Source organism: Mandrillus leucophaeus, unplaced genomic scaffold, assembly GCF_000951045.1.
Source record: "Mandrillus leucophaeus isolate KB7577 unplaced genomic scaffold, Mleu.le_1.0 Scaffold1422, whole genome shotgun sequence".
Classification (NCBI taxonomy): Eukaryota; Metazoa; Chordata; class Mammalia; order Primates; family Cercopithecidae; genus Mandrillus; species Mandrillus leucophaeus.
The window spans coordinates 141,131-151,651 of NW_012101391.1; the positions used below are offsets into that span (position 1 = coordinate 141,131).

At 59.4% G+C, this 10,521-nt stretch overlaps 1 gene segment (V, D, J or C); it reads right to left on the bottom strand.

Moving 5' to 3' along the window:
• Positions 1-6,083, bottom strand: part of LOC105535177 — a 22,767-nt gene extending 16,684 nt beyond the window's left edge. The window contains 5 exon segments of the C gene segment in view: positions 21-124; positions 243-296; positions 685-978; positions 5,731-5,863; positions 6,024-6,083. Of these exon segments, the coding sequence occupies positions 21-124; positions 243-296; positions 685-978; positions 5,731-5,863; positions 6,024-6,083 (645 nt within the window).
• Positions 6,084-10,521: the final 4,438 nt, after the last annotated feature.

Here is a 10,521-nt window from a genome sequence, read left to right on the forward strand (position 1 = left end):
TCGGGGTCTTCCTGGCTCACGTCTACCACCACGCATGTGACCTCAGGGGTCCGGGAGATCATGAGGGTGTCCTTGGGTTTTGGGGGGAAGAGGAAGACTGACGGTCCCCCCAGGAGTTCAGGTGCTGAGGAAGAGATGGAAGTGGGCATGTCAGCACCCAGGCGGGGCCTGTCCCTGGACGCAGGCCACTCTATGGCACCTGTCCCACCTTGAGCTGGAGGGCGAGGTCTGGGCTAGCTTACCTGGGCACGGTGGGCACGTGGGAGGTTTGCTGCCACCACCACATGTTTTGATCTCTGCAGAGAGAAGATTGGGAGTTACTGGGATCTGGGAGGGGAGGTGTCTGAGCTGAGGGAGTGGAGAATTTGGCCTTTGGGGTGGGCTTAGGTCAGCGACAGGGTTCTCTCAGATATGGCTCTTGGCAGGTCTGAGGACAGCACCTGCCCCTGTGTGTGCAGGGCCTGGGGTAGGGGCATCCAGCCTGTGGCTCCCCAGAGCCTGGTGGAAAAAGCCAGAAGACCGTCTCCCTGAGCATGAGTGGGGTGGGCAGAGGCCTCTGGGTGAGGAGACAGACGGGGCCTGCCCTGCTGCCCTGGGCTGGGGCTGCACAGCCAGAGTTTGTCCAGGTAGAAGGGCCGAGCCTGGCTTCCACCAAACAGCCCCCCTCCCTTGCTGGCCTCTCACCAACTTTCTTGTCCACCTTGGTGTTGCTGGGCTTGTGGTTTACGTTGCAGACGTAGGTCTGGGTGCCCAAGCTGCTGGAGGGCACGGTCACCACGCTGCTGAGGGAGTAGAGCCCTGAGGACTGTAGGACAGCCGGGAAGGTGTGCACGCCGCTGGTCAGGGCGCCTGAGTTCCACGACACGGTCACGGGTTCGGGGAAGTAGTCCTTGACCAGGCAGCCCAGAGCCGCTGTGCTCTCGGAGGTGCTCCTGGAGGAGGGCGCCAGGGGGAAGACCGATGGGCCCTTGGTGGAGGCTGCAAGAGACGTGGCACCATGTGACTGCGGTGTGGGACAGAGCTGGGCCCTGGGCGCAGAGGCCCCTCCGTTCTTGTCTCAGCGAGGGTCCAGTGCCTGAGCTCACGGGCATTGGGTGTGCACCTGGCTGGTGCCACCTGCCTCACCTTGGCCCCCTCCCTGCCCCAAAGGCAAGGTCAGGCCCAGCCTGCCCCAGAAGGCTTGCAGGAGCGGCGGCCCTGTGGTGCTCTTCTGCAGGCACCCCTGCAGCCTAGGAGGCGGGGCTGGGCAGCCGGGTTAGTGCTCTGTGTCTGCAGGGAGTCAGCACAGCCCAGGGCCTCTAGCTTGGCCTCGGCTCTGGCCATCGGTGCCACCTCAGGAACGGCTCATGCCCGTCGGCCCCACTCCAGCCTTTTATGGGTGCCTGGCTTGACCAGTGGCCACTGTTCTCAGAGGGCTTCTCGTGGGTCCCCCGAGGCCCCTGCAGCCCCTGACCATGCCGCCCCAGCGTGGCCCTCCCCTAGTGAGTGGGCCTGACTTGCCCAGGGCCCTGGTCATAGCCTGCCCTCTGCCCTCCAGGGCCCTGTTTTTCTGTGCAGCAGAGGGGCCAGACACTGCATAGGGTCGGCACCCTCAGCCCCAGGGCCCCGGAACCTCCTGCCTTGGATTAGCCCCCTGGGAGCCCCCTCCTCAGCATCTCCCCCCTTTCCCCTTAGCCCCAGTGTGCACCAGCCCAGGTCAGGGCCCTGAGTGCATCGATGCCCCCTGCCTCCCCAGTGTCCTGCATTACTTCCGGAGGCTGAGTCACCACACCCTCACCCTCCCAGCCCTGGCCTGGCCTTCTCGGCCACCAGCCCACCTCCTCCCTCTCTCCAGAGCTTCCCCCGGCAAGGTCCCTGTTGGGCTCAGCCCAGTCCCCCCGGCACAGGTAGGAACCTTGCACCTGCCCTTGGCCCTCCCCACCCTGCATGGCGCCAGGACCCCCAGGCCACAGGGAAGCCCCATTTCTCTCTGCCGCTGGCCCAGTGGCCCTGGAGTCCCACGGCAGGTCAGGTGTGCCCTGACCTCTGAGGAAGCTAAGTGCCCTGCCCCCAGCCAGGCCATCCCCTCTGCTCAGCCCCAGGGTCCTGCTCACTACCCTTCCCCTCACCTGCACCACAGGCTCTGGCTGACTCTGCCCAGGCTGTGAACGGGCCCCTCTGGCTCCACTGTGCTGGTGCACTGCCCTGCACCACCTCCACTCAGCTTCATTGTGCTGGTGGCCCTGGCTCCTGGCAGCCCGTCTTGTTCCTTCTGGAGCGCCAGCCTCAGAGGCCGTCCTGCCCAGGGTCCACTGGGGCCAGCCCTGGTCTCAGCACACGTTCCCCTGCATCCAGACCTGCCCCTGCCTGTGAGCTGAGCCCTGAGCCCTGGAATGCCTTCCCTTCTCCATCCTAGCTTGCCCTTGCCAACTGCTCAGTAGGATGGGCTCACACCCGCTTCCCTGCACCAGGAGGCTGCACTGTGCTTTCACCAGCCCTCAGCTGTCGGCTGCCAGCAACTGCCCAGCTCCTGCCAAAGTGTAGGAGCTGAGTGCTGCCTCCCACCGGCCTGCTCACCTGTGGCTGCTGTCCCTGAGCTCTGCTGCCTGTCCCCTGCTTGTCCTGCCTCCCATCGGCCCTGCTCATCTGCAGCGGGTCTGCCCTGGTCCCCAGAGCTCCAGGAGCTGCTGCCTGCTCCTCCTGTCCCCGACCTGCCCCTGTTCAGCTGCATCTGCTCTGCCCTGGTCTCTTGAGCTCCAAGAGCTGCCCCCTGCTCATTCTGCCTCCCACCTGCCCTTCCTCACCTGCGGCTGCTCTGCCCTGGTCCTCTGAGCTCCAGTGCCTGCCCCTTGCTTCTCCTGATTCCCACCAGCCCGTGCTCACATGCGGGTGATCTGCCTTGGCTCTCTGAGATCCAGGGGCTGCCCACCTGCTCCCCCTGCTTCCCACCAGCCCTGCTCACCTGCAGCGGGTCTGCCCTGTTCCCCAGAGCTCCAGGAGCTGCCGCCTGCTCCTCCTGCCCTGCCCTGCCCCTGTTCAGCTGCATCTGCTCTGCCCTGGTCTCCTGAGCTCCAAGAGCTGCCCCCTGCTCATTCTGCCTCCCACCTGCTCTTCCTCACCTGTGGCTGTTCTGCCCTGGTCCTCTGAGCTCCAGTGCCTGTCCCTTGCTTCTCCTGATTCCCACCAGCCCCTGCTCACGTGCGGGTGATCTGCCTTGGCTCTCTGAGCTCCAGGGACTGCCCACCTCCTCCCCCTGCTTCCCACCGGCCCGGCTCACCTGCAGCTGCTCTGTCCTGGCTCCCTGAGGCTGAGCCTCAGTCCTGCTTACCTTCTGATGCTATCCCCTTGTCCCCTGAGCTCCAGGAGCTAACCCCTACTTGTTCTACCTCCCACCGGCGCCTGCTCACCTGCAGCTGCTCTACCTGGTCCCCTGAGCTCGAGGGGCTGCCTCCTGCTCCTCCTGACTCCCACCTACCCCTGCTCACCTGAGGCTGCTGTGCCCTGTTGCTCTGAGCTCCAGAAGCTGCCCCCTGCTCCTCCTGCTTCCCACCAGCCCCTGCTCACCTGTGGACGATCTGCCCTGGCTCCCGGAGCTCCAGGGGCTGCCCCCTGCTCATCCTGCCTCCCACCAGCCATGCTCAACTTCTGATGCTCTGCCCTGATCCCCTGAGCTCCAGGAGCTGCCCTCTGCTTGCCCACCTCCCCCTGAGCCCTGCTCATCTGCGACTACTCTGCCCTGGTTCTCTGAGCTCCAAGGGCTGGCTTCTGCTCCTCCTGCCTCCTACCTGCCCCTTCTCACCTGCGGCTGCTCAGCCCTGGTCCCTTGAGCTCCAGGAGCTGCCCCCTCCTCTTCCTGCTTCCCACCAGCCCCTGCTCACCTGCAGATGATCTGCCCTGGTTCCCTGAGCTTCAGGGGCTGCCCTCTGCTCCTCCTGCCTCCCACCAGCCCCTGCTCACCTGAGGCTGCTGTGCCCTGGTGCTCTGAGCTCCAGAAGCTGCCTCCTGCTCCTCCTGCTTCCCACCAGCCCCTGCTCACCTGCGGCTGCTCTACCTGGTCCCCTGAGCTCCAGGGACTGCCTCCTGTTCCCTAACCTCCCACCAGCCATGCTCACCTTCTGATGCTCTGCCCTGATCCCCTGAGCTCCAGGAGCTGCCCTCTGCTTGCCCACCTCCCCCTGAGCCCTGCTCACCTGCAGCTGCTCCGCCCTGATTCCGAGTTCTGGGGCCTTCCCCCTGGTCATCCTGTCCGCCACTGGCCCCCGTTCACCTTCAGATGCCCTCCCCCGCTCCCCTGAGCTCCAGAAGCTGTCCCCTACTCCTCCTACCTCCCACCTGCCCTGCTCACCTGAGGCTGCTCTGCCCTGATCCCCTGAGCTCCAGGGGCTGCCCCCTGCTTGTCTTGCCTCTCACCAGCCCTTGCTCACCTGCAGCTGCTGTGCCCTGGTCACCTGAGCTCCAGGGTCTGCCCACTGCTTGTCCACCTCCTACCAGCCATGCTCACCTTCAGATGCCCTCCCCTAGGTTCCCTGAGCTCCAGGGGCTGGCTCCTGCTCCTCCTGCCTCCCACCTGCCCCTTCTTACCTGCGGCTGCTCAGCCCTGGTCCCCTGAGCTCCAGGGGCTGCCCCTGCTTACCCATCTCCCACTGAACCCTTCTTATCTGTGACTGCTCTGCCCTGGCTCTATGAGCTCCAGGGGCTGCCCCCTGCTCGTCCTGCCTCCCACCTGCCCCTCCTCACCTGCGGCTGCTCTGCCATGGTTCCCTGAGCTCCAGGGGCTGCCCCCTGCTTGTCCTGCCTCCCACCAGCCCCTGCTCACCTTCAGATGCCCTCCCCTGGTCCCCTGAGCTCCAGGTGCTGCCTCCTGCTCCTCCTGCCTCCCTCCAGCTCCTGCTCACCTGCGGCTGCTCTGCCCTGGTCCCCTGAGCTCCAGGAGCTGCTCCCTGCTTGCCCATCTCCCACTGAACCCTTCTCATCTGCGACTGCTCTGCCCTGGCTCTATGAGCTTCAGGGGCTTCCCCCTGCGCATCCTGCCCCCTACCAGCCCCTGTTCACCTTCAGATGCTCTGTCCTGGTCCCCTGAGTTCCAGGAGCTGCGCCCTGGTCCTCCTGCTCCCACCTGCCCTATGCACCTGCAGCGGCTCGGTCCTGGTCCCATGAACTCCAATGCCTGCCCCCTGCTCATTCTACCCTCCCTCAACCTGGGGCAGCAACATCACTCAGGCCACTGTTGCCCCCTGCCTGTCCTGGCACCCTGTGTCCAGGTTTGGGCTCTTTTTTCTGGCCTCATTTTTGTTTTTGCGGCACTTGGCTTGTTCCCTACACTGTGGAGCCACCCTGTGTCCAGTCAGGTCTCCCCAGCAGAGCCCCTTGCTCTTTCCCATGTCCCCCTCCTGGATGAGCTCCTGCATCCTCCTGTCCTGGCACTGCTCCTGCTCTGGAAGCCTGTCCATTACTCCCTGTCAGCTCCCTGAACCCATGGAGCCTCAGCTCCTTCTCTCACTCCAGGCCTCCTGTGCTCTGGGCCTCCCTGGACTCTTCCCTTCTCCCACCCATGCACTCAGCACTGCTCTCTCCTCCTGTCCGCTGCTGACCACAGCCCTGCTCCCCGCCAGCAGGTGCCCCAGCCCCATCAGCTGGCTCTGAGCCCAGCCCCTGTCCCTTCCCTGTCCCTGTGTCTGCCTCTGGGCTCCTTCACTTCCACCCTCCCGTGCTGCTGCCACACTCACCCTCCCTGCTCTGCTCCCGGCTCACCTGCTGTCCTTGGTCCTGGCTGAGAAGAGGGCCCCACGGCCAGCACTGCTGACCCTGCCCTGGGCTCCGGTGATGCTGCCGGCCTGGACAAGCCCCTCCGTTCACCTGCGGCCTCTCCTCCTCCCTCGCTCTGCTGTCTCCTCAGCTCAGGTCAGTCCTGCTCATGCTGATACCACCCCATGGCCGGCTCTGCCGCATCCTGTGTGTTCCTCGTGATCCCAGCCCGGTGGTCCTGGAGGCCTCAGTCAGCCTCTAGTGCGTCCTGCCCTGTTGACTGGGAAACCCCTGCCCACGGGCCCCGTCATCTGGCACTGGGTGGGCATCGGTGCCTGAATCCTGCCCACCTCCCGCATGCTGGCTCTGCTTGGGCCTCCATGTGGGGCCGGCCTCGCCCCAGCATCTCCCCAGCCTCTTGCAGCCTGTTCAGCAGCTCAGGTCCAGGAGACCCACGGCTGCCCCCAGGCTCTGTCCTTCTCCTCCCAAGCCTGTGCTCCTGCCCTGTGCTGACCCCACTCATCGAGGTGGGGGTCCCAGCCCTTCCTGCTCCGTCATGGTACATGTGGGCGGCCCCGCCCCCGCTGTCAGCTGCTATTTGTCTTCCTAGGAAATCACAGCTCGGCCCCCAGGTCCCCAGAGGTGGGAACTCCACCCCTGCACCCTGCAAAGACTAAGAACAGGATTGAAACCGGGGGCACCGCTTACTTCCTGAAGTTCCCTTTTCTTCTGGTGCTTTGTGTGTCAGAGGGCGAGGGGGAGTCCAGACACAGCCGAGGCTGCCTCCTGGGTGTGTGGGGATGGGGGTGGTGGGTGCCCCTATACTCATGGGAGAAGGTGGGGAGCCTGGACCTTGTGCGCTGCTCTTTTCTCTGTCTCTGAGTCCCTGGGGCTGGACTGAGACTGGCAGTGATTATGACCATTCTGCCCATGGCCTGAGTCTCTCAATACCTGGGCCTGTCACCTGAGCCTTCTGGCCCCCACTGGGCCCTGGTGGCTGCTTTTGCCTGGGCGTCTCTCCAGGTGGCCCTCACTCATGGTGCAGGGAGGGGAGTGTCAGCCCATCCCGCTGAGCAGCTGGCAAGGGCGAGCTGGGACGGAGAAGGGAAGGCGCTCCAGGGCTCAAGGCTGAGCTCACAGGCAGGGGCGGGTCGGGCTGCAGGGGAAACGTGTGCTTGAGACCAGGAGGTCCCAGGGCTGGCCCAAGTGGGCACTGTGTAGGAAGTCCTCTGAGGCTGGTGTTCCAGAAGGAACAAAATGGGCTGCCAGGGGCCAGGGCCACCAGCTCTGCTCCTGGGGGCCGAGGGGTCGTGGAGATGGATGAACACACTGAAGCTGAGTGGAGGTGGTACAGGGCAGTGTACAAGCAGAGGGGAGCCAGAGGGACCCATTCAGGGCCTGGGCAGACTCGGCCAGAGCCTGTGGTGCAGGTGAGGGGAAGGGGTCGGGGCAGGGCCCTGGGACTGAGCAGAGGGGATGGCCTGGCTAGGGGCAGGGCACTTAGCTTCCTCAAAGGCCAGGGGCACACCCCACCTGCAGTGAGACTCCAGGGCCACTGGACTACCAGCAGAGAGAGAAATAGGGTCTCCATGGTGCTGGGGATGCTGGCACCATGCAGGGTGGGGAGGGCCAAGGTCAGGTGCAAGGCTTCTACTTGTGCTGGGGGAACCTGGACTGAGCTCTGCAGGGACCTTGGCAAGCGGAAACTCTGGAGAGAGGGAGGAGCTGGGCGAGGACGAACGTGGAGGTGCGAGGTAGCAAGGGATGGGATGAGGCCAGAGGACTGGGCAGACCAAAAACCTGAGGAGGTGTCACACAGGAAGTGTCCTGAATGTAACAGGAAGTGTCCGGAATGGAACAGGAAGCATCCAGAATGGAACAGAAAGCATCCAGAATGGAACAGGAAGCATCCAGAGTGTAACAGGAAGCGTCCAGAATGGGCACCTGCAAAGGGGAAATTGTGTCCCTCCCACTAAATGTGCTCTCCACAAGGACCTGGCCCTCACCTCTGTCCCTGCTGGATCCCTGAGCTGGCACCATTCCTGCCCTCAGAGAGAATGTCCAGGAGACAGGTGGAGGTGCACGTGTGGGTCCGTGAGGAAATCCATCCTCCAGCCACCGGCTCCCAGTTGGCTCCCAGTCTCTGGTTCTGGCTTCATGCCATGGAACTCATCACGGGCTCAACCTCCCAGCCTGCGGGAGGATGGAGTGAGGGGCCCCACAATGCCCATGGCACACCCAGGGGGCTGGGGAGACTGCACTGGGCTCGAGTGGGGAGGCCTTATGTCGGCCATGGGGCTGGCAGCTCAGGACAACACTCATATCCCTTAGCTAAGTCCCTGGCAGCATAGCACCCCAGACTGCATGGCTTAAAAAACAGAAGTTTATTCTGTCCTGGTTCTGGAGGCCAGGTATCTGAGATGGTTGGCTTGGTGAGGCTGACTCCTGTGTGTCATGGGAGACTCTGTCCCAGGCTCTCTCCTGGCTGCTGGGCTTTGCCGGCCTTCTCTGCCACTCCTGGCTTGTGGGAGCAGCGCCATCTTCACAGGGCATTCTCCCCACGTGCTGTCTGTGCCCAGATTCCCCCTTTTGATGAGGACAGCAGTCATATCGGGTCAGAGGCTCGCCCTACTCCAGGGTAATCTCATCTGGACTTGATTGCACCTGCAAAGACTCTGTTTCCAAACAAGGTCACATTCTGAGGTCCTGGGGGTTAGGACTTCAACACATGAACAGTTTAACCCATGACAGTTTGCCCTCTGCTCCCCCCATAATCATGTCCTTCTCACATGCAAAATCCCTGCATCCCATAGCAACACCTCCAAGATGGCTAACCCCTTCCAGCACCAACTCTTAGTCCAAAATCTCAAAATCTCAGCTAAATGTCACCTGCATCAAGTGTGGGAGAAACCCAGGCTGAGATTTATTCTGGGGTGAAATTCCTCTCCGTATGTGGACCTTTGTAACTGGACAAGAAGTTATCTGCTTCCAAAGTAGAATGATGGGACAGGCATAGGCTGGACATTCCCATTCCAAAAGGGATACATTGGGAGGGAGAGAGGAGCCATGGGTCCCAAGCAAGCCCAAAACCCAGTAGGGAAAACTGCATTAGATTTTTTTTAAAGAAAACAATATACTTTTATTTTACCTGTTTAAAACATTTTTTATTATTGTTTTTAATTGACACATAATAATTGTATACATTTTGGGGTATATTGTGATATTTGGATACATATATACAATGGGTGATGATCACATCAGGGTAATTAGTATTGGGGGAATGCACCCCCAATATTTCAACATAGGTTCTTTGTGTTTTCCATAATTGTTGGCTAGCTGAGAAATAAAGACAGACAAATAAAGAAATAAAAAGAGAGGAATTTTACAGCTGGGCTGCCGGGGGTGACGTCACGTATCGGTAGGACTGTGATGCCTACTTGAGTCTCAAACCAGCAAGTTTTTTGTTAAGGGTTTCGAAAAGGGAGGGAATGTAAGAACGGGGAGTAGGTACAAAGATCACATGCTTCAAAGGGCAAAATCAGAACTACTAATAAGGGTCCAACAACGATCACATGCTTCTGAGGGAACAGGACAAAGGGCAAAAGCAGAACTACTGATAAGGATCCAACAAAGATCACAAGGCAAAGGGCAAAAGCAGAACTACTTACAAGGGTCTATGTTCAGCAGTGCAAGTATTGTTTTGATAAGCATCTTAAACAACAGAAAACAGGGTTCGAGAGCAGAGAACCAGTCTGACCACAAATTTACCAGGGCTGAGTTGTTCCCCACCCTAATAAGCCTACTGCAGCAGATGAAGGTGTATCTCAGTCCTTATCCTAACCGCATAAGACAGACATTCCCAGAGCGGCCATTTATGGACCACCCCCCAGGAATGCATTCCTTTTCTAGGGTATTAATATTAATATTCCTTGTTGGGAAAAGAGTTTAGTGATATCTTCCCTACTTGCACATCCATTTATAGGCTCTCTGCAAGAAGAAAAATATGGCTCCTTTTGCCCGACCCCACAGGCAGATAGACCTTATGGTTGTCTTCCCTTGTTCCCTAAAAACTGCTGTTATTCTGTTCTTTTTCAAGGTACACTGATTTCATATTGTTCAAATGCACATGTTTTACAATCCATTTGTACAGTTAACACAGTTATCACAGTGGCCCCGAAGTGATGTACAGCCTCAGCTTATGAAGCTAACAGGATTAAGAGATTAAAGTAAAGACAGGCATAAGAAATTATAAAAGTATTATTTGGGAACTGATAAACATCCATGAAATCTTCACAATTTATGTTCCTCTGCTGCGGCTCCAGCTGGTCCCTCCATTCAGGGTCCCTGACTTCCTGCAACAATTAGCATATCCATCACCTCAAACGTTTATCACTTCTTTGTGCTGGGAACATTCAAAATCTGCTCTTCTAGCCATATGAAAATATACAATAAATTGTTGTTAGTTATAGTCACCCTGTGGAGTTAGAGAACACCTGGACCTATTCTGCCTAGCTGACTGTAATTTTGTATTTATTAACCAACCTCTAGCTATCCCCATCCGGTCCCATTCCCAGCCTCTGGTTACCACTATTCTACTCCCTATTTCTATGAGATCAACTTATTTAGCTTCCATATGTGAGTGAGAACATGTGGTATTTGACTGTCTGTGTCTAGCTTTATTTCACTTAACATGTCCTCCAAGCTCATCCATGTTGCCTCAAATGACAAGATTTCATTCCTTTTCATGGCTGAATAGAATTCCTCTGTGTGTGTGTGTGTGTGTGTGTGTGTGTGTGT